This window comes from Zymoseptoria tritici, chromosome 11 (assembly GCF_000219625.1).
Source record: "Zymoseptoria tritici IPO323 chromosome 11, whole genome shotgun sequence".
Taxonomy (NCBI): Eukaryota; Fungi; Ascomycota; class Dothideomycetes; order Mycosphaerellales; family Mycosphaerellaceae; genus Zymoseptoria; species Zymoseptoria tritici.
Genome location: NC_018208.1, coordinates 734721 through 756449, shown reverse-complemented (window position 1 = coordinate 756449; position 21729 = coordinate 734721). Strand labels below are relative to the sequence as shown.

Genomic DNA, 21729 nt, shown 5'->3' with positions numbered 1-21729 from the left:
TTTATGGTGATGGTCGGGGAGTAGATGGAGTTGATGGAGATGGTTGATGGTGTGATGATGAAGATGAGGATTGTCGTCCGAAGAGCGAGGGGATTTTTAGCAGTGAGCGGGCGGGGTGCGGAAGTGCCAGCAAAATGCGTCCCGGACCAGCCGGAGTTCAAAATTGGGCGGAAATTGAGCCAAAAGTCGCAGCCACGTCGTCGCAAGTCCACCCCATCCCATGGTATCATTTCGAGGAGGGAGAACATGGAGAGGAATCTTCTTACTGATGCGTTTTGTGTCTCTGCCAGACCCGGACGACGACCGTCTCCTGCCCACGTAATCAGTAGTCGCATCCAGCAGCAACTGCTCCTCCGAAGGCTCCAGCTTGTTGACCGTCCCGGGCGACGTCGGTGGCGATTGCAGGAGACCAGGAGCCATGTCTGGTGACAAGAAAAATGGTGCTTTGGGCGATGGTGCGTTGGGCAATGGCTCGGGTACGGTTCGGTGTTTTGTTGGTGCGTTTGGGCTTCTCGATGGTGAAGACGTGGTCGATGACAGCAGTGAAGGAGCAGCAGAACCAGCAGAAGTCTAGACTTTGTATACCTCCTCGCAGCGGTCTTTCATGGATTAGTGGTCGTCGAGAGGCAAGGGACGGATGTTTGAGAGTCAGCAAGGCAGGTCCTGGAGGGATTCGGAGACTTTATGCAAGAAACGGTTTAGAAAAGGTTCATTTAAGCCGCAGAGTCGGGTTCTTTTTCATCATCGCTTCGGGCAAAGCAGGTAGCTAGTCGCCGGCAGGGCCTAGTACAAGACTACCTTACATCTTCAAGCTCGTCGTGGGACTTGCCGCAGTGGACATCGTATGGATACACTTCCTGACCGCGGCGAGGACATTGGGCACGTGCAATGGATGACTCCTTCCCTTTACGTTCGGCAGACATGGTCAGCCAGGTGAATGTTGTTAGGTTTCTCCCTGCAGGCACACCCCTCGCTTTCCATTGTCCCTCACAGGCTCACACGACCCCGCCAATCTCTCCACAACGAAATCCACATTGCGGGCCCCTCACCCAACTGCAGTGTCCCGCAATTCGTGCAAAAAGTCGCGCGGCCAGAACGACATAGTTGTTGACCATTGGCCAGATCGGCCGACGAGGTAATTGGGCCATCTATCGATCCACTCGTCCAGCGAGATCATCAACAGTAGCGGACAAACATAATTCCGACCTTCGTAGCGACGCATGTAGTCCATACAAAGCTCAAAGACCTCGCAGTAGCTGCAGAGCTACGTTGCGATCACTACTGTCGTGCATGGAGCACCCCTTAGTCTGCAAGCGGAAGGTGCGGACACAGATCGTGCAGTATTTGTATTTGTCTTGCAGCTTCGTGCCTCGAGCATTGTGAGAAGCACTCCACACCTCAATCCAAAGCCGAGAACGGCCGATCGAACAGACCCATGCACTGGACAGCCTTTATCCACCTCTCCATTCGCGAAACCTCCTCGGCCGATATAGCCGACTTCCTCGCGCTATGCAAAAAGAACGCAGAATTTCAGACCTCACCCTCTCAACCAAACATAGTCCTCACAGTATTCTGCGTCTCTGGCGGCAATCCGTTCAAAAGCGCACTCGCGTCAAGACCCGCAGTAGCAATAAGTTTCCGACCGGCGCCGACAATTCGCTGTGCCATTTGACCCTGCAGCGTCTCCGCTTCGAGGGCTTGTGCGATGTACTGGAAGCATTGAGAGGCCTTTTGCATGACGGCCGGGGCTTGCCTGGGGGAGAATTAGTCTTGTGTCTAGAAAGTAGGATGGACAAAGAGGGACATACTCATCAATCAATTGCGCGAGGAAAGAATACGCATACGGAGCCGCTTCCTCGTCGTTGACCACAGGCAGCGTATCGACCCAGGCGTTGACGACGTCGGGGATGTTCTGCACCTTTGCGTGGTTGAAGTGCAAAACCTTGGCTATACTCGCGCAAGCGTTCTCCGTGGCAAACGCATCGTCCTCGCTGCGAGCATTGGGTCGGCGGGTGACATCGAACAAAATCGGTAAGCTGCCAGCGGCGAACTCGGCCCACTGCTGACCACCCTTGTGAGCGGCGACACCAACACCATAGCATGCAGCTTGGCGGTTAGCAGCCTGGTCGTCCCGCATACCATCAACGAGCGGCTGCGCGATGTGGGAGTAGTAGTTCCACGAAGCAGGGCCGCAGAATTCGAGGACATCGTCGAGAATGCAGAGCGCCCATTGGCGTTGTGTAGGATCTTGATTCGTAACGAAGAGGTCGTAGTAGTTGAGAAGCCGCTCCCAGTGAGGGAGGAATGTTTGTCCTTGGTGCTTGAAGATCGTGTGGAACGCCTTGTTCATGTCGGAAAGCAAAGTCTGGTCGTCTTCGACAGCGAATTCGAAGTCCTCGCCTGGCTCTTCGCCATCTTCTCGCTCCTTGGCTTCCTCAGCGCGCTCCTTGACACGCTCCTGGTAGTCCTTCAACACGGTCTCGGCGGAGGTGATGAAGACGCCCATGTGGTCGTTGGACAAAGAGTCCTTGCCGGACACCTCCACTGATTCGTAGAAGCACTGGTACATCTCCGCGAGCGTCTCGATGGCAGGCTCAGTTTCCAGCACTTCAAGCACCTTCTCGATGGTGCCCTTCCAGAGAGTGAGGTATTCTTGCGAGTTGACACCGTATGCGACCTTGTAGGAATTGAGAAGTTGTGGCACGGCCTTGGCAGATGCGACGCGCACAGGATCGTGGAAGAAGAAGGCCAGTCCAGGAATGGCAACCTTCTCCATGATCTCAATGACATACGGAGCGAAGCCTGCCTCGAGGTTCTGGGCATACACCGTAATGAGCTCAATAGCCATGAACTTGTCATCGAGCGTGCTGGTCTTGATGCCGATGTATTTGCCCTTGAGAGGCACAAGCTCCCAACCCTCTTCCTGCTCGATCTGCGCAACGTTCTCCTCATCATCGAGCAGCTGAATGTCGGCCTTGGCTTGGGCAAGCTTCATAAGCGGCGGCATGACGGTCGCAAGGTAAGGCACAAAGTCTTGACCAAGAACACGGCACATCCTACCCCAGCAGTGCAACAAATAGCTCTCTTGCGGGTCATCGTCGTCGACAATGTTCGCTTGGACGCCTCCGAGCAGTTGCACGAGATTGAGCGCATCTTGACCCATGCGGTCCTTTCCGACGGCGAGAGCGATGAGAGTTGCGCACTCCATAGCTTTTGCGCGGAGAAGACGCTTGTCGCGCTCGTTTGGCTCTTGAAGCACGGAAAATAGCGCTGGCATGAGCTCAGGGTACCACTTGCCAAAAGTGCTCTCGGCAGAGTCGGCCACCGTGGCAATGGTTGACAATGCCTGCTCTTGAACGAAGCGTTTGTCATTGCGCAACAGTTGCATGAGATTGGTGAGAAGTCTGTCCAGGTACGGCTCGAGAATCTCTTTTTCAGCCTCCTCACAGAAGTTGACAAGTGCCGCCGCTGCGTGAGACTGCACTCTTGGTTCGGGAGCGGCCAAAGTCTCAATCAGCGCGGGAAGGACCACGGAGTGGTATTTGGTCTGCATGGTGCCCTTGAAGTCGGTACTCATCTGACCGAGAGCATTGCAGGCTGCCCAACGAACACGAGGGTGCTCATCACGAAGTGTCGGCATGAGCAGCTGAAGGACCTGATCCAGCTCGTTCTCCATGATCTCGGCACATCCTTCGGAGATGGCAGAAATGCACATCAGCGCTGCGTGCTTGTCATTCCACGAGCCGGACTGCAGCATCCTCGGAAGCCATGTGAAGGTTGGTGGTAGCAAATCCTTGCCGCCAATCTTGTTCGCCAGTCTGTCCATGGTCTGCTCGCCCGCAACGTGGTTGGAGTCGCTCTCGTCAAAGTCTACATCCTCCTGCGCATTCCATTCCTCCGCATCGGGATCGTCCTGACCAACATCGGTCATCATCGAGAGACATTGTGTTACCATTGACTCGATGTAGTTCTTGTCCTGCTTGCACATCTTCGGGTTGTAATCGGCAAATGTAGCCATCAGCTCAAGCGCATTCTGGCGTGCCTGATCGTCCAACTCTTTATCGGCGATCATCTCAATAGTGATTGTCACGAGCGGCCCGAAGACTCCCTTGAACGCTTTCGAAGCGACTTCGGCAAGTTCGATAACAGCCATCAATGCCTTGGTCAACATTTCGGACTGGCGGCCTTCCTTCAAAGGCACGAGGACTCCGAGGATGTCCGGGACAAGACCGTAGTACTTGAGTTGAGACTTCTTGTTGAGCGACTGGAAGAAAGACGAGAAAGCGGTCATAGTCGCAATCCTCACACTCATGTCCTCGTCCTTGATTCCCTTCTGGAACACCGCAATGATGACCTCCTCATGCTGTTTCTCGATGATTCCTGGTGTTGTCTCAAAAATACGGAACGCAGACTCTCGCATCGTTGCGTCTGGAGACTGGCTGGCTTGATAGAGCGCATTGAGCAAGTCTGGCCAGGTATCTCGCGAGCCGTCCGGGCTGGGTATCGTCTCGTCTGTGTATTGGCGCGCAATCTCAGCAACAGCGTCGGCCAATTTGTTCCGCACGGGTTTGGCGTCTTCGCGAGCGTAGCACTCCAGCAGTTTGCTCCGGACGGATTGCTTCGACTGGTGGCTGAGCTGCAGGAAAATCTCCTTGTTCTCGCCAGAAGCGGCTTCCTTCGTGGTTCGGGTGGAGATGCGGCGGAAGATGACGGCGGCGAAGGCGCGAGTCTAGAGATTATCGATCAGTAAGGTATGTCACCTCTTGAGGACGCGCCGTTTCCCGACAGCAACTCACTCCTTCATCCGTTGAGCCTGCCATTTGCTCTGCAAGGCCCATGAGCAGCACATCCGGCCGCTGGGAAACCCATTCTGTGTTCAACGCCTCTTCTGCCTGCGTGCGAATGCCATTGTCCGTCGACTGCAGTCCGCCCAGCAGCTGACCCAGCGCGGTGTGCACCTCTGCCGGAAGAGTCGACATTTTTGCGGGGAGAGGCTTGTGTCAAATGAGAGTCGAAGTCGGTGGAGGGATGGATTCGGCGCGTTTCACCAGATCCTGACCATAGATGTGAGATCTGTCGCATTCCACGCGAGTCTGTGACGGACGAGCGGGCGAGCGGTTGGGGTCTTCGTGGGTTGTGGGAAGTTTGTCTAGGCCAACAAAAAATGTGGAATGTTTTCAGGGTCCAATCACCAAGAACGCCAACGCTAGTCACGAAGTGCGCTTTTGGTGGTGACCGAGACGGGACTTAATGATGCTGAAACACGACATGTATAGCAGCACCTCGTTCGAGCAGGACATGAGGTTCAATGTAATAGAGAGCACGTCCATTCTTCACGACATGCCTGACTAGATGCATCGATACATCCCTTGCATTGCCCCATAAGACTAGACACGGTTCTGTACACCTCTCATAAAGGTAGCTTGTCAACCAGCAGACCCAGTCCTCCACGCGCGAAACCTTGGGTAGCGACATGTCCGCCGTTATGGATAGGATACCCCATCCGGTAACAAACTAGCAAACCTCGCAACATCAAATCACTCCATCCACCCCTTGCCCATGGTGCTCGGTCCGGGTATAAGGAAAGCAAAGACGCCCACGCCCCTTGTATGCAATCGCATCTCAGTGTCGATCCTGACTTGAAGCAAAACGCCTCCAGGTTTTTCTTCTGCTGCCGTTCGTCCTCAGTCCGTCATCCTCACCACTTTTTCCTTCTGCTGGTAAGAAGATATAACCTCCGCGACACAAATCAATCAAACCTCCCGACATCCTCCAGATCGTCCGTTGCACAATTCTCGAGTCCAGTATGGGCAGCGTCAGCTAAAGGGCCATCCACCCACGTCCAACCACACTCAGTTCCCCGCGATGCTTTCCGGCGGCGTCACCGGCTTCATCCTTCTCAATTGCTACAACTCCTTCAGGAGGTACAATAAGCGCAATCCTAATAATACAGTGAATGAAGCGTCGGTCTCCCTCTGGAAGAAATCGCAAGATTGGCAGCTGCCCGCTGCCGACAAGCGCAAAGTCCTCGAAGCCATGGACTGGACCTGCCAGTGTGGTTGCGATGTGCGTCGGGAGTCCGTGGACAGGCATACGTGGACCCACAATCGTATGCCCGGGATTGGGGGTGCGTTCATCGCGTCTGCTTGTCAGAGGAACTGGAAGGAATGGTGTAAGAAGAAGGGAGGTCGCGAGGTCACGCTCGAGAACGTGCAGCTGTAGCAAAGCTCGCGATTCTCTCGTTAGGTTGGGGTCAGGGGCCTCGATGGATAATGGGCTTCATGAAGCTGCTGTGGAGAGAGCCCGCGATGGAAGATGGGCTCCCCGAAGTAATGTGGAGGGCACCGAAGTTATCGGCATAGCCATTTCGTGGCACGATTAGGCAGCAAATGAATGTAACTGGATTGATCTACCTGCTGTGTACACTTGCCGACCACACATGCCGACCACAACTGCTGAGCCCATCCATTAGGCCCCTTGAGGTTATCCTGCCTCAATCGATCTGCACTCAATTGCCCGTAAGACTCTCCGGACTGATCATAACCGCATTTTCGCTGTCCTTCTGTGGATCGAACGCGTCCTGCGGATCAGGCATCTGCAGACGAAGCGGCCCAATAGCTTTGCCCAACGTCTTATTGCTCTTCTCTCCACTACCACCTCCATTCTCCTCCAACTTCCGCTTCTTCTTCGCCATCTGCTGCTGTTCTCTGATGGGTCTCTTCCGCGGGCTCGATATCTTACCAGTCGGTGGTAACCTTGGCTTCGGGAATCTCTGTTTCTGCGGAAGATCCTCGTCTTCCACCAACGGATCGTCATGATTGTTGCGGAGCTTGTCGCGGAAGAAGTTCTGCACCAACCCAATCTGGTCGGACAGGTTGTCCAGCGTGATAGGCTCGTATGGAGATGGTGTCTCAAACACCAGACCAGTGCTGCTGACTGGACCAGCATTCTGTGCCTGGTAGGCGCTATGCATGCGATTCTGAAGCAAATGGAGAGGCACACTAAGCGACTCCAGGCCGAATTCCGCTGCAAGACCGAGTTCGCGGAAACCGAAGAAGTCTTCGTCCAGATCTTCGGCAAAGTCGCCGCCGACGAATTGCTCGCTGCCATCGTTGAAGGCGCCAACACCGTCGGCACCGGCATGGTCGCCCAAGGCAGGTCGCTTGGACATGTTAGTAGGGGCACAAGGGAACAACGTCTATCTTCACTCACCAAAAGGTCCGCCAGATGCGACTTCATCCTTTCATGGACAACGCCAAGCTTCGTGCTCAGCCGTTCGACATCATCACGAACGTAGGATTCCAACGCCTCAATGTCCATGCCATTCTCGTCCAGCACGTGTAAGACCTGTTCTTCGAACGTGAATCGGGGTGTTTCGGCGTCGATCTTGGGCTGTTCACTGTACGCCTTCAAGCTGTGTCCGACTCGCGCCATGAAAGCGGTCGCCACATCGGTAACGGTCTCCAGAGCAGACGGCTGAAAGTCTTCAAATCCGGCGTGATAGAAGATCTTGCCCACTGATCGCTGAAAGGCAGCTCGGTTGACCCACGGAGCCATGAGTGGGCCGTCTTCTGTCACGACAACGTCGCTGACATCCTGCTCTACGAAAGGCGACATCTCGTATTTGGGGAACTGATTTTGATATGTCTGGCGATTGGTCAGTAAAAAGTTTTATCAGCACTCCAGCACTGCACTTGCCTGGGCCTGGATTTGCATTTGCTTGACCACACCAATCTTGGAACATATCCTTCTGGTATCTTGAACTTGTCGAATATTGCTCTCCAGCCTCTTGGTCAGCCCGCCCTGAGGAGCAGTGAAATGTCCTTTGGGATACATGCGTAACCACTGTTCTGTGTGCGGGACTGCATGTCCATCGGAGTCGGTCGTCCATTTCCACTTCTCATCCAAGTCAGGTATCGCAGAGAGAGGATCAAAGTAGTCGGGCAGCGTCGAATCTTCGTCCTTTTCAATCCCTTCGGCGAGGGTCTCGCCGCCAGCTGTAGGCTCCGTGCTGTCTACCTCTTCATTCGTGTCAGCATCTGTGGACTGCTTCTTGGAAAGCATCTTTTGCTGCCGTTGCCATCGTCGCATCATGGCTTTACTGCGTAGCAAGGCAGGCTCGTCTGGATTCAGGTTGTTGCCTCGGAATAAGCGATTCCGTTCTGCGGCGGCCTGCGCTCGATCCTTTTTCGTGACTTGCTTCCACGTTTTGAACTCTGTGTCATCTTCATCCAAATCTTCATGAGCGCCAAGAGCAGAGTTACCCAGTCCGTCAATTTCCATGACATCCGGTTGACTTTGCACACCACCAGTATGAACACCGTTGACATGTGGTGTGGCTTGGCCGGGAGGTGGGGTGCTGAAGCCAGCTGAGTGCGCGTCCTGTGTCTCTGAATCTGCTCGTAAGAAGTCGTTCCGCAGATTGCTCGCAGAGGCATGCATGGCGGGCTTCGACTCAGGAGCCGGAGTCGAAGATTCATCGGCTGCTGCTGGTGGGCCTTTCCGCGCAGATGTTGGGGCGCCCTTCTTAGGAGCTTTCCGCCCTCGAGACGCCATAATCAGCGGTTCCTCATCGCTGTCTTCATTGTCCAGGTGGGCTCTGCGCTCTTCCGCTTCGACTTCGGCTCGATCCCTCACAACGATGTCAGGGATCAGAGGCGTGAGCTTGTCAGTCTCCTTGCGCATATACAATGCCTTCTTACGGAGAACGTGCTGAGGATCCTGGTTGTATCGCAAGCAATTCGCCCATATGAGATTGAGATCATCGACAAAGTCCTTTTTGCTCTTGTAGGCGAGCTGCTTCAACTTCTTGATCATCGTGCCGATATCCATGGGCGTCTTGATGACGTTGAAATAGTCTGGAGCTTCACGCTTGCTCACGCGCTGTAGGAATGGTTGGGCGTACTCGGTCATCGCCTTGAGTTCCATGAGCACCTTCTCCGATGCTTCGTACAGCTCTTCTTGACCAACGCGATCCTCGCTCGCCCACTTGCTACGGCCCTTTCTAACTTCCGAGATGAGGGTCCTGAGTTGATTGTCCGAGGCCCGAACCTGGTCTCGTTTCATATCAATCCGGGCAATAAGGTGCTTGAGCGTAAGACTGGATGCGCCCAGATCTGCGCTGCCTAGTGATCCTTGAGTGGTCCCTGCGGTGTTGGCAGCTGGCGCATTGGATGATGTGCCATTCGCAGGCGCATTGGGTCCGCCCGATATCTCATTCTCCACTTCACGGTCCAGCTCATCTAACTTCTGCTGCTCCAGCATCGCGTCTCGATCGCTCTCGAAAGTGTAGAACATGCTCTGAAAGCTCCATCTCGCTGCAAGGGCCGCAGCCTTTTTGTCCTCTTCCAGTTGCTTCCGAACCTCTTCTGAGCTCTTTCCCATATCAGATGTTGTAGATGTGCTTGGTCGTCCAAGGGTGGGTGGCTTGACGGCCGGTGCTGGTGTCCGGACCGGATTCGACGGTGGGATTGAAACCCCATTGGGAATGGCAGCCTTGCCCTTTGACTTGAGAGGACTCTCGGTATCCGCATCCTCTGCTTCGTCCTCATCATCGTCATCGCCGTAGTCATCGTCAATCTGTCGAGCAGCTTTCTTGGCCGGATTGGAGGTCTTGGCATTATCATCCGCTCCGTTCTCCGAAGCTATTGTATCATGCTGGTCGGCGGAATCGCGCTCCGAAGCAGTCTTCTGGCCGTCTATGCCAAAAAGTGTTGCAATATTGGCTTCAGAGGCTGTCCAACGCGCCCGTAACATCTCATGGATGGGGTCCTCCTCACCCGGCCCCTCTTCCGTCGCATGCCCTTGTTGGGAAGCAGTATCATGGTTCATGCTATGAGCGCGACGAGCGCTGCCATTGAGTCCATTAGGCGCGCGCGAGAAGCCATGGACTACAGGCCGCGATGGTGTCGAGGTCATCACCTGCTCGTGGTAATGTACGGCTCCAGTGCGCCGACCGAGTTCGGAACGAAGGGATTCGATATGGGCACCATAGGAAATGTCGCGGCGCGCGGAATATCGGAGAGGAGTTTATTTGATGAATCGGATGCGTTGGCGATGTTGGGCGATGAAAAGGCCTCGGACTGACCTCACTTGAAGTCGAGAAGCCGCGTGCTGTTCCCGTCGGGAGCGATGATGAACTGAGGACTTTTGGCAGACGGTGAATGAATGTACAAGCGTCGCGGCTTCGGGACTGCGCAACTCGACCAAGCCGGTCTATGGTGAATATTGTGATTCACTAGTATGAATGATGGGGTGAAGTGAATGGAAGTGAACGCGCATTGATTGTGGTGGTTGTGGTGATGGTTCGGCCGTCGTCAAATGGTCCCACGGGTTTCTTGCTTGTGAGGGAGTGCCGATGCGTGCAGATGTTCTGGGTCCGAAACACCTTGCCTGCAAGCTACATGATCTCTACCTCTCGTTGTTCAACTACGTCGCAACTACAACCTGCGCTTGTCCACCGGCATGAGTCTGGATGCCTTCATGTCTTCGTTGCGGATAAGAAAGCCCTTCCTAGGTTCGTGCGCGCAGCCAGATGTGCCGTACAACGAGTGTCTAACCAAGCTATAGCTGCCTTTGGATTCTTGGTCGGAGCGAGCGCATATCTCGGACTCTCCACACAGAAGTTGCCGCAGTATGGGCAAAGCGACAAAGGCCTACATCTTGTGACGTTCTTCCTTTTGACGGTATGTTGCTCCATTTTTGCACGATTGCAATCAAGCGACCGCAACGCTTTCCCTCACCATGGCATCCCTCCCTGTGCTCGAGCTGCCACTTTACAGACGACTGACATACGACAGATCACCTTCTACTGGATCTTGGAAACCTCTCGACGACGTTGCATCAACCTATCACTTCTCGTTTGCACGGCCGGACTTGGAATCGGTTCAGAAGTCGTGCAAGGGCTCCTGCCCAATGGCCGAGACTTCGATCCTTACGACATCCTCGCGAACGTGGTCGGTAGCGGTTTGGCTTTGGGATTGAGCTCGTGGTATCATAGGCGGATGCTTGAGCGGAAACGAAAGAACAAACACTACGACATTGTGCCTGGAGAGGAACTTGGTGATGAAGATCACGCCGCAGAACGAGACGTTGAACTTGGAGTGGTTGGTGATCAGGAGACGGGCGTGGTACATGGAGATAGCCAAGCCGGCGCTGGAGCCGGCAAGACTGTGACTGAAGAGCTCGACAATTGGGATGAGAATGCGGAGGACTGGGATGAGGACGGTGCTGAGCCAGGTTCCGGCGGAGCTGATAAGGTAGAGGACGCAAAGCGACGGGCAGACTGAGAACAACCAGTCTGAACGATATGACCGTATGCCAACATGACATGCAAACGATGACACGAAAGGAACGTGATCCTGCCTTGCATCCTCCCCTGTGGTGCTCGCTTTATCGCACCCGCGATCCTGAAAAATGACTTCACGAGTCGGTGCTGCGTGCCAGATCCTGTACAAGACGATTCCGACACAGTGCAGTGGTTGAACGTGGTTCATTTCGAAGCTATTCCTTCACTCCAGATGGCCTTCGACGCCTGCCCTAGCCAGGCACGGCTCGTCCTCGAACCGTGTCACACGTTTCCATATGACCGACTGCAGAACGCCAGTAACCAGTCTTTTGCGTGTCCCATGAACTCCACATCGTGATCTCACATCCCCTGCTCCATCTATGCGGCGGCCTGAGCACCTGGGATCTTGGCCACCTGCCCTGGGTTCACCTTCTTGCCGTCCTTGTTGTAGCGCACCCTCGGTGGTGGGGCTCGATTGCGGCGACCCTCGCGAGAGCGGACACTGTGGGTGTATGTTAGTATCGAGACCGGAGATCGGAAGGGTTCCTTATAGCGAAGAGGCGGAGCGCGCGTACCGAACAATCTTTCCGTGGATGGCGCACGAGACGCAGTACTGAAGCTTGAGGTACATCTTTGGGACGGCGTATTCGGCGAAGACGGACGCATCGGAGATATCACCTGAAAGAACAATGTTTAGCTACCGATTCGCTTCTTCCAGGATGTCGTAGAATATGTCGTACGGATGGCGGCGGATTCGACCATGTTGCGGATGGTGAATCTCTTGATGGCCTTGTCCTTGGGTGTGCATCGCGAGCAGTTGGAGCATCTGATCGGCTTGGTGTGGCCGCGGCCGTTCTTGTTACGTCCGTTGGACGCGCGCTTCTTGACCATGTTGACGGTTGTGATGTGTTGACTGAAGTGGTGGTCTCGTAAAGTTGATGTCGCCCAATCTCAAATTGAAGTGGGCTTTCGACTCGCCAAGCTTCCGGACTGCAAGTGCACGTGACTTGAAACGACGGATCAAGAGGCAGGCACGATCAGTCCGGTACTCTTTCGCGCGCAGTCCAAAGACGTTTTCTACTGAAGATCTCAGAATCACCGATAGGACAGCATTATCCTCCTGGAAATCGTGCGAAATCATGAATATGAGAGGTACCTTATTCATTGAGCATCTGCATAGTGGTGCCTGAGGCCTAGAAGACCTAGCGACCTTGACAACTTTATCACAGCATTTCGGAGCTGAGCAGCTTCTTCTTAGTGCTCTGATCACAACGCAATTGACTGGTTCCTCGAAAAGATTCGCCACTTCATAGTGATATCTCGCGAAGATGTCAAGAACACATGGCAAGACTTGAGAGCGATCGGAAGGAATACATATACTGCAGGAGCGGAGCGGGTACGTTCCGTCGTAGCGACAGGGATCGGATCGTTGTTTATTATTTGCCGACTCAAGCGACTCAAACTTTAAACCTGACAGGTGACGGCCCCGACTGTCCTCTGTGCTCTTGTTGATCAACCTGCCATCTCGACCCTGAGCGGACATCTGTTGAATCCGCAAACGTCGACTCTCCATCAGCCGTTCAGCGAGTCTAGCCGACCATGTCGAACGCTGGCGGAACACAGCGAGGGACTCCAAAGAATCTGCGGCCGCAGGTTGGCTACAACGATGGCCCTTCGTCCATACCACGGCCGAAGCTGGAGTCGATGGTCAGCGACGCGAACACTTCCCTCAGCTCCAGCAGAGCGAAGCAGTCCAAGCGCGATGAGGTGTGCTAGACTCGTAGCGAAACAGAGCTGTCGACATAGACTGACTCCTTTCACAGGCTATCCGCATTAAGATCGAAAAGGACCTCAACAAGAAGCGTGGACCTGGTAACAGAGCACGACAGACTCGAAAAGCACCGCCGGGTACTGTGCTCGCCCTTCGACCGAACCAAGCCTTGCAGATCAAGCCCACGATGACCGTCACCGAGGCAGCACAATTAATGGCAGCGAAGCGAGAGGACTGCGTGCTCGTAACAGACGATGATGACAGGATCGCGGGTATCTTCACGGCTAAAGATCTGGCATTCCGAGTGGTAGGCGCAGGACTCAAGGCTCAAAACGTGACAATCGCCGAGATCATGACCAAGAACCCATTATGTGCAAAGACGGACACAAGTGCAACGGATGCATTGGACCTCATGGTGCGGAAGGGCTTCAGACATTTGCCGGTCATGGACGAGAACCACGACATCTCTGGTATTTTGGACATCACAAAATGCTTCTACGACGCAATGGAGAAGTTGGAGCGTGCATACAGCTCGTCGAAGAAGTTGTACGACGCATTGGAGGGCGTTCAGGCCGAGCTCGGGTCAAGCCAACCGCAGCAGATCATACAATATGTTGAAGCCGTCAGACAGCGTATGTCCGGACCTACACTGGAGTCAGTCTTGAACGGACTACCTCCGGTCACAGTGTCTGTAAGGACAAGCGTCAAGGAGGCAGCTCAGATGATGAAGGACAACCACACCACTGCGGTACTCGTGCAGGATCAAGGTCAAATTACCGGAATCTTCACTTCAAAGGATGTTGTCCTTCGTGTCATTGCAGCTGGTCTGGATCCAGCGAATTGCAGCGTCATTCGTGTCATGACACCTCACCCCGATTTCGCACCAATGGACATGAGCATTCAGCAGGCTTTGAGAAAGATGCACGATGGCCACTACCTCAACCTGCCGGTCATGAACAAGGAGAGCGACGAAATTGTTGGCATGGTCGACGTTCTGAAGCTGACCTATGCAACCCTGGACCAGATCAATGGCATGTCGACTGGCGACAATGAAGGTCCAGCATGGAACAAATTCTGGATGTCGATGGAGAACGAGACCGAGTCGATGATGTCTGGTGAAGGTGGTAGCCACATACCACACACGTCCGATGAGCGGTCCAACATGATGTCGCCCGACATGGGACACCGTATGCACCTCGAGCGCGGTGACAGCGTCCTCCCAAACGACTCTGCATCACACACTGGTGCACCGGATCAAGAGCAGTCCCTTGCTGGTGCTGTTGAAGACAGACCTTTTACCTTCAAGTTCAAGGCCCCCGGAGGGCGTGTCCATCGACTGCAGGTCGTAGCTTCGGCAGGCCTGGCAGAGCTCATCACCGACGTTGGAAACAAGCTCGGAAACGAGGCTGAGGGCCTGGGCGGTGTTCCCACATTCGAGAATGGCACGCTCGGTCATGCAGGCTTTGCGCTGAGTTATCTGGACAACGAAGGCGATACAGTCTCCATCACAACTGACCACGATCTCCTGGAGGCCATTACCCTCGCTCAAGCTGCACGCAAAGACAAAGTCGACCTCTTTGTCCATGACCCGGAGAAGCCAGCATTGACCGCCACGGTCGATCCACAACCCGCCATCATCCCTGTCACGCCGCCGCCAGAGTCGATCAGACGCCGCAGGGTTGAAGAGGATGAGGAGGCTGAAGAAGAGGCGCAAGCAGCTGCAGATCGCCGTAGAGAACGAAAAGCTGCAGCAGCGCAGCCCGTAAAGCAGGAGCAGATCGTTCCAGGAGTTCCAAACGAGGCTCTGCTCCCGGGTGCAATCGTCGTCCTCGGAGCCGTTATTCTCATTACCTTTGTCGCTGGACGTTCCAGCCGGTAGACTCCTGGCTGGACCTGAAACCGCCGGTATCTTGGCTGAATACATTTCTTTACACCAAGCGATTTTCTGAGCTGCCGGGTATATAGCGAATACCACTACTGCAGTTTTGTCTGTTGGCTATAGCAAGCACGAAGTCCACAACGCCGAAGCAACCTTGTGAAATACCTCAAATACAGAACCGGCAGGCAGCAAGTCTTGCAGCCTTGGCAGGTAGGATAGCAGGCCGCAGGTAAGTCGACCGAACGTTGTCGAGAGTACAACTGGTTTGGTTGTTCATCAAGAGGTCGATGGGTGTTCTCCGAATTTCAGCCGATGCCAAATTGGGTTCGCTTTGACTTTGCGGCGATCTTGAATGTGATCTTGCAGCATATCGTCCATCAAGGTCACATCCAGCACATATATGTTTGACCGCACTCCGTCTCCTCCGTTTCCTCCTTTACGATACCATCGACCTTCTCTCCATTGGCTCTGAAGGAATTGCCCGCAACAATAGCACAACCCGAGGCATCTTTCGTCATGAAGTGCTCGGCAATGCGGTTGATCAGTAAGCAATGGTGTTTGCGACCCGCACATGGTATCATCGGAAGATCTGGCCGCATGGTGAGGATGATTTGCATTCTCAGGGTCGAAGCACTGTGGTAGCACGATGCCGCTATTAATAAGCGTAGATCTGGACGCAGCATGAGAGAGCTCCAACCGAGGGAGCAAAAGGCATATAACCTGATGGAGCCCTCGTTCTGCTTTTACTATTGACCCTTTACCTCACGTTGACCGAGTCTGACTACGATTTCGAAACCATCAAACAATCCCCGGACTTCTGCACACCATGAGCGGCAACATTCCTCTCCCTTCTGAGGGTGCGAAGACTGGCTCGCGAGCTACAGCGACATGCTACTGCAGCGCCGTCCAGATCGACTTCGTACGTGTCTCAGGACAAAGGCGTGATTGACGACGAACTAATGACTTTCCTCCTCAGCCCACCGAAGGCGAAGACTTTGTGGACAGCTTCATCTGCCACTGCTCCGACTGCCGCAAGATCACAGCCTCCATGTTCGCGTCCAACTTCATCGTCAATGAGTCTGCGACCAAGCACATTCGTGGCAAGGAGCTTCTCACCAAATTCGCCCAGGCCAAGACAATTGAGTCTGGCAACACGATGGAGAACCACTTCTGCTCTAGATGCGGCACTCTGCTGTATCGTGTTAGTGAGGGGTACCCAGGGAAGCTCATTATGAGAATAGGAACGATCGACGACTTCGATCTGCACGAGACAAAGGTCAAGCCAAGGATCGAGCAATACGCGAAGAACCGCGTGAAGTGGTGCAGTGCTGCTGAGGGCGTCGAGCAGCACCAAGGTGGCTTCTACTGGGCTCCTGTGAGAGGGCAGTAGAGCATTGCGTCTGGTGTATATTGGTACAGATGCTGAACTATATGTATATAGATGCCGTTACTTAGCAGCTTCGCTCCTGCCCTGGGCTAGCCTACAGACCACGAAATCGCTCCTGAGCAGCCCACACACAGACCATCTTCGGCTTCGCACGATCAGTCTCGTTGTCGTTGTCCTAGTCGACTTTGAACCTTCGACGATTCGGAGTCGGAACTCGTGGAAAGTATGGTTTGGTACCTAATGGGCAGTTGTGAATAAGGCACACTTTCAGGCAGCAACGAGGCTGAGCCACGTCCTTCAAGTTCCAGACCACGCATCGGTTCACATCCGCGTCAGCACAGCCGACTTGAGCCCAACATCACCCTTGTCTGGAGTAATAGGCCTGCTGGTCAGGGACAAGCCGAATCTAGAGCGCCTGGCTTGCAACAAATTGAAGCACAAAGATGCTGGCTGCCATTCATTGTTTTCTCACTCACGGACAGCTCCTTGCGAGACGCTTGAAATCAGCTATTCGACACAAGAGCGTGGCTCAGTGATGCTCGAAGACGAGACCACTTTGCCTCCAAACTCAATTCCCTCGACCTTCCCGAACACGATGCCGAGATTAAAAACTCTTCGATATACCATGTACGCGGAAGCCATGGATGGGTAAAAACCGGAACCATACGGTCTCTCTCACACTCACACTCAATATGATGTTGACCAGTCCCCGGCCGGCCTTGCATCCTCCCATCATCTTCGGGCGAGGTGCGAGGAAGACTGCCTCAATTCAAGAACGACGACCCAGTCGTACACGGACACGAAACGCTGCCACCATTCGATACTGTTGAGGTGGTAAGTACCATATCAATTCTACGTGACCTTGCGTCCCTCACTAACAGCTTCGCTCAGGCACAATGAAAGGCCAATTCCTTCTAGCGAGCTTCCTCGCTGCCACCGTGCAGGCATCAGCGGACAATGCTTGTGCAGAGGTGCGCGAGCTGTATCTCGCGAGTGGAGATGACTCTGTAAAGGTTCCCGCGCAGTTAGCGTATGACTGCATGAGTGAGTGCGTGCGAGAAGAGCCCGTAAGCATACCGACTGACACTGTTCAAGCGACCGTACCTTTCAATCAGTCCGCTGCAGGTATAGTTTCACCACCCCTCGCACTGCAAGGTACGATCTTGACGGTACACAGTTGTCTTCATGGACTCTATTCGCCCATTTCTGGACTGGCACACCACCTTTCAGTACTTGAAAGAGCCTCCGCAGGAGTTTGCAGAGAAGGTTCAGGTCAGTCTGCCTCCTCCATACCGATTTTTATTCGTGATTATTGACTGGGCCAGCCACCGTACGATTTCTTTGCGGCATTTGAGGCTATTTACAGCACTGTCCGCGCAGGTGGCTATTCGAGCGAGTTCGCTTTTGGCAATGATGTCTACAGATGCTTCACAAACGCCCACGACAATCATCTCAGTATTGGCCCGGACAGTCTTGGGATCTTTGCATTTGGACGTAGCACTCCGCTGGTATCTGTCTCGCTCGACGGAATGAGCATACCCAAAGTCTACGTGTACTCGGACATCCTGGAAACCACTGTAGGCAAAGCCTCCTTCGCACCGAGTCCGGTGGCCCTCATCGATGGTCGCGACAGCACTGAGTTCCTGCTCGAGTGGTCTGATATCAGCAGCCCGCTTCAGGACCGCGACGCCCGTTGGAACGACATGTTCCATGTGCTCGCACAAGTTTCTTTGGGAATCAATGGCGATAGGACTGGGACGTTCAGTGGCGGTGGCCGGGGTCGATACGTCTATCCAGGCCCAAGTACCACCTTGACGTTCGCGAACGGTTCTTCAGTCACCAGCGAAAACTATGCTCGAACTCTGGCGCCATTTGACGATTTCCATAGCGGTCCCGACATCTACAAGTTCTGGTTGACAGTGGATGCGTTCAAGATCAAAACCGCGGAGCAGATGGGTATCGACTTGCTTGAGGAGATGTCTGCGAATTCGTCAACGACTCCTGCTCCTCCCGCGCCAAATACAGCTCCCGACCCATTTGCAAATCCACCAGCGCCAGGATATCCCGATCCAGTCATTCGCGGACCTAACAACTATAACTCTGGCTACTTCCTGGACGGAGACGGATTTGACGACGTGGCGGTTCTGAGTCTAGCTTCCTTTGCGAGCTCAAGTCCGGATCCAGTCAATTGGCAAGCAGTGAACACGTATTTGATTGACAGGGCTGTGGCAGGTGAGCTGCTCCTTTTCGCGATACATACCGCGGGTTCTGACCCTCTTGGTGCAGCGAACAAAACGAAGTTGATCATCGACTTGAGCGCGAACAGTGGAGGCTTGATCTTACCCGTGTGAGTATAAAAAATGAATTGTCATCCTTGGCAGAGATTTCTAAGCCCTCGACGTGGCAAAGACTTTGCTAATTGATCACCGTCTGGCTTCCAGGTACGACATATTCAAGCTATTGTTTCCCTCAATGCTACCTTATGGCGCTTCGCGCTTCCGAGCGCACGAAGCTTTCGACTTTGTTGGTCAGGAGGTCAGCTACTTTTCAAAACTTGTGGAGAGAAGCATGAACGTAAGTTGATGTCTACCGACTGCCACAAGGTCGTCCTTCTTCTGGTCAAGTAAGTGACAAGTGTGCAAAGAACAACGACTCGACACTCGGCAACATAGCCAGTGAGTTTGACTATCATACCGACTCGGATGTCAACTACGAGCCTTTTACATCTTGGGCGGACAAATATGGCCCGCATCCCCTGGGACCGACGGGAGATCTCTATACTGATATCGTCCGATGGAATTTGAGCGATGTCCTGAATCCTTACCACACTGGGCCATGGGACATTTCGGGCTACCGCAGTCGAACAAATATTACTACACAGCCGTTCGCCGCCGAGAATATCGTCGTTGTAACAGACGGCTACTGCTCAAGTGGCTGCTCGATCTTCTCGGAGCTTATGAGGCAGCAAGGTATCATTACCATCATAACCGATGATGTCAAGAGCTAATTTCAACGCAGCGGGTGTGAAGTACGTTGTCCTTGGCGGGCGCCCAAACACCGATATCACTCAAGCAGTCGGAGGCACCAAAGGATCCCAGTACCTCACATATGAGACCATTCTCAACGATGTCTTATATCCGTTCCAAACCGAGTATGTCCACTCTCGTAAGTATTACGAGAAGACGGTGCTTGCAAACTACAACAATTGGGCCTATTACCGCACCGGACTCAACAGCATCAACTATCGAAACGCGTATCGGCAAGGCGACGAGACCAACACACCACTTCAATTCATGTATGAACCGGCAGACTGCAGGATCTTCTACACGCCAGAGATGGTCGTCGATCAGGCGGCTGTATGGAAGACCGTGGCGGACGCAGCTTGGAACGGCGTCAAACGGTGTGTTGCCGGCAGCTTGGGCACGTCTGCTCAGTATAAGCGAAGCCTTCGTGAATCGAAGAAGCATGGTGTGAGGAACGATCTGAACCTCGCGGAGCACATGGCGGCCGTGAGGGATCTCTGGACTGGGAAGGGAGGTGTCAAAGTCCAAGGTGATAGAGTCGTCCAGCGGTGAGAGAAGCTGCCGTTTGGCATGCAATTCGATGCCAAGTCTATATCGTTGAAGAGGTCCGATTCGATGCTGCTGTAGCACATCCTACGTTACTTCTACGAGCTCATGTCTTGCATCAAACACGTAGTTCTGATACGGAACATGTTGAAATCAAGACACGTGAAATCCAATTGTCGCGGGTGGCCAGGACGAAACATCCTGTTTATCAGAGCTCCTTCGAATGATCTGGCAGCGTGCGTGCTTCAACATAAACACTGCCGATTCTGAGCCGCAGGGCCGTTTCAGCGAGAATTGTAAGGTCCCTCATGCATAATTTGCCTTGCTCGACACGTTTTTGTGGTTGGCATGACTTTCGCGTCATCGTTACCAGACCTGTTCTATCACAAGAACCTCGGAAACGACTTGTGACTAACGCTCGTAGAGGCGGTGTACGAGTCGTTGCGCATTTATTAATTATTATGTTGAGAGACCGGCCGCGAGGGACTTTTTTTTGAGAAGTTCAAGAATCGAGATCAACAGCCTGATTCATGGGTGAGATTGCCGTTGCGTGGCACGGGGCCCAATCGATGCACCGCACATGAAAATACAGGATGACGCTTCGCGTCGTCTTGAGGCTGTGTTTTGCCATGGTGCTTATATTCCCTCTTCCGCAAGCCATCGTCGGCGCTGTTCATCTAGCATACCAACATCCACCATGCCGTCGCTTCGCTCGTCTCTGGCCCTGCTGGCCGCCTCGGTGGCGACATTCGTGTCGGCTCAATGCCTGAACACTGTTGCCGCTTACAACCCAAATGTCCGCACGATGACTTCGAACAACAGTACGTTACTCCTCTCAATTCCCGCTTCCTGCTCCAATACTAACATCCGTTCAGCATGGTTCGTCGTCCCAGTCCCCAAGGACACCGCTCTTGCAGCCGCAAAAGAGGCGTACCCTCTGGCAAACCTCCGACTGCTCGATATCCAATCTCAATCCGACCCAGACTTCTTCCCCAACGGCTTTCCCGAAGGCATGCACCCAGTTCTGGTCACCAGCGGCTACACCGACGACACTCGCTTGACCGCGCTTCAGATTGACGGCGCCCTTCTCGTCGGCACAGTCTTCGTTCCTTACGTCGCAAGGGGCAACAGCGACGCTCCCCTCTCGGCCTCGATCGTGCAATACCTCGCGGGACCCAACGGTCCTCTCCCGAACGGCCTCGTCCCAACCGTAGCCTCTCCACTGCTATTTGGAGGCGCACCCGTCCGGCTGGGACAGTTCGCTCCCAAGGCCGCGGCGTACATGACCGATGCTTCCGGCACCAACAGCGCGAGAGTGGCGTGGGCCATCCTCCCGAATCCCATCTCCGGACCGGGTGTATACCCCGAAGCCCTCGACTTTTCGTTCAAGACTGCCGACAGTTCTCGAATCGGAGCCCGCACGATCAAGAAGTTGATCAGCACTCCCATCCTGCTGCCCAGTGGTCTGTGTCAGCGGAACACGTACTACTTCAACAACGCCACCGCGCTGCCGGTTTTGAGGAACGGACAGGTCACCATGGGACCGGCTGCGGATGGTGTTGGTGTGGTGACGGGCAAGTTCATGCAGGCCAGCCCGGACAAGAGCGGGATATACAAGGACGTGGATGGGTTCAGCGCGTGTGCGCAGAATGTTGGGAACAATCCTGAGGATTGCGATACCGCGGCGAGGACGGTCGACCCAGCGTCTTTGGATTGATCGGCAAATTGATTTTTGCCGTGTTGAGGAAGTGGGATGAGACAGAACAGCGATGCTGGACTGATGAAATCTACTATGCTTGTTAATAATTCATTTCACATAGTTACTGGTACAACCTG

At 53.9% G+C, this 21729-nt stretch overlaps 8 protein-coding genes across 8 annotated transcripts; 5 read left to right on the top strand and 3 right to left on the bottom strand.

Moving 5' to 3' along the window:
* Window positions 1-1545: 1545 nt before the first annotated feature.
* MYCGRDRAFT_96640 (uncharacterized protein) lies at window positions 1546-4979 on the bottom strand (the record flags this gene model as incomplete). Its single annotated transcript, XM_003848309.1, has 3 exons — window positions 1546-1753; window positions 1809-4729; window positions 4797-4979. The coding sequence occupies 3 exons, from the start codon at window positions 4977-4979 to the stop codon at window positions 1546-1548; spliced, it is 3312 nt and encodes a 1103-aa protein (XP_003848357.1).
* Window positions 4980-6485: 1506 nt separating this feature from the next.
* BRD2402 (SAGA transcriptional complex subunit) lies at window positions 6486-9597 on the bottom strand (the record flags this gene model as incomplete). Its single annotated transcript, XM_003848308.1, has 3 exons — window positions 6486-7162; window positions 7213-7647; window positions 7690-9597. 3 exons carry the CDS (start codon window positions 9382-9384, stop codon window positions 6509-6511), a joined length of 2784 nt encoding a protein of 927 aa, XP_003848356.1.
* Window positions 9598-10435: 838 nt separating this feature from the next.
* MYCGRDRAFT_63662 (VanZ domain-containing protein) lies at window positions 10436-11221 on the top strand (the record flags this gene model as incomplete). Its single annotated transcript, XM_003848570.1, has 3 exons — window positions 10436-10516; window positions 10570-10685; window positions 10800-11221. Coding segments are annotated over 3 exons (588 nt in total), but the record flags the coding sequence as incomplete, so codon positions are not given.
* A 223-nt stretch (window positions 11222-11444) lies between these two features.
* Window positions 11445-12217, bottom strand: MYCGRDRAFT_106114 (40S ribosomal protein S26; the record flags this gene model as incomplete). Its single annotated transcript, XM_003848307.1, has 3 exons — window positions 11445-11789; window positions 11863-11965; window positions 12028-12217. 3 exons carry the CDS (start codon window positions 12176-12178, stop codon window positions 11666-11668), a joined length of 378 nt encoding a protein of 125 aa, XP_003848355.1.
* Window positions 12218-12991: 774 nt separating this feature from the next.
* On the top strand, window positions 12992-14937 carry MYCGRDRAFT_76843 (uncharacterized protein; the record flags this gene model as incomplete). Its single annotated transcript, XM_003848571.1, has 2 exons — window positions 12992-13054; window positions 13111-14937. 2 exons carry the CDS (start codon window positions 12992-12994, stop codon window positions 14935-14937), a joined length of 1890 nt encoding a protein of 629 aa, XP_003848619.1.
* An 826-nt stretch (window positions 14938-15763) lies between these two features.
* On the top strand, window positions 15764-16327 carry MYCGRDRAFT_49895 (uncharacterized protein; the record flags this gene model as incomplete). The annotated part of the gene is made up of 2 exons (XM_003848572.1): window positions 15764-15856; window positions 15914-16327. 2 exons carry the CDS (start codon window positions 15764-15766, stop codon window positions 16325-16327), a joined length of 507 nt encoding a protein of 168 aa, XP_003848620.1.
* Window positions 16328-17509: 1182 nt separating this feature from the next.
* On the top strand, window positions 17510-19899 carry MYCGRDRAFT_49727 (uncharacterized protein; the record flags this gene model as incomplete). The annotated part of the gene is made up of 6 exons (XM_003848573.1): window positions 17510-17596; window positions 17650-18556; window positions 18611-18671; window positions 18766-18898; window positions 18969-19293; window positions 19343-19899. The coding sequence occupies 6 exons, from the start codon at window positions 17510-17512 to the stop codon at window positions 19897-19899; spliced, it is 2070 nt and encodes a 689-aa protein (XP_003848621.1).
* A 691-nt stretch (window positions 19900-20590) lies between these two features.
* MYCGRDRAFT_96635 (uncharacterized protein) lies at window positions 20591-21610 on the top strand (the record flags this gene model as incomplete). Its single annotated transcript, XM_003848574.1, has 2 exons — window positions 20591-20714; window positions 20769-21610. The coding sequence occupies 2 exons, from the start codon at window positions 20591-20593 to the stop codon at window positions 21608-21610; spliced, it is 966 nt and encodes a 321-aa protein (XP_003848622.1).
* Window positions 21611-21729: the final 119 nt, after the last annotated feature.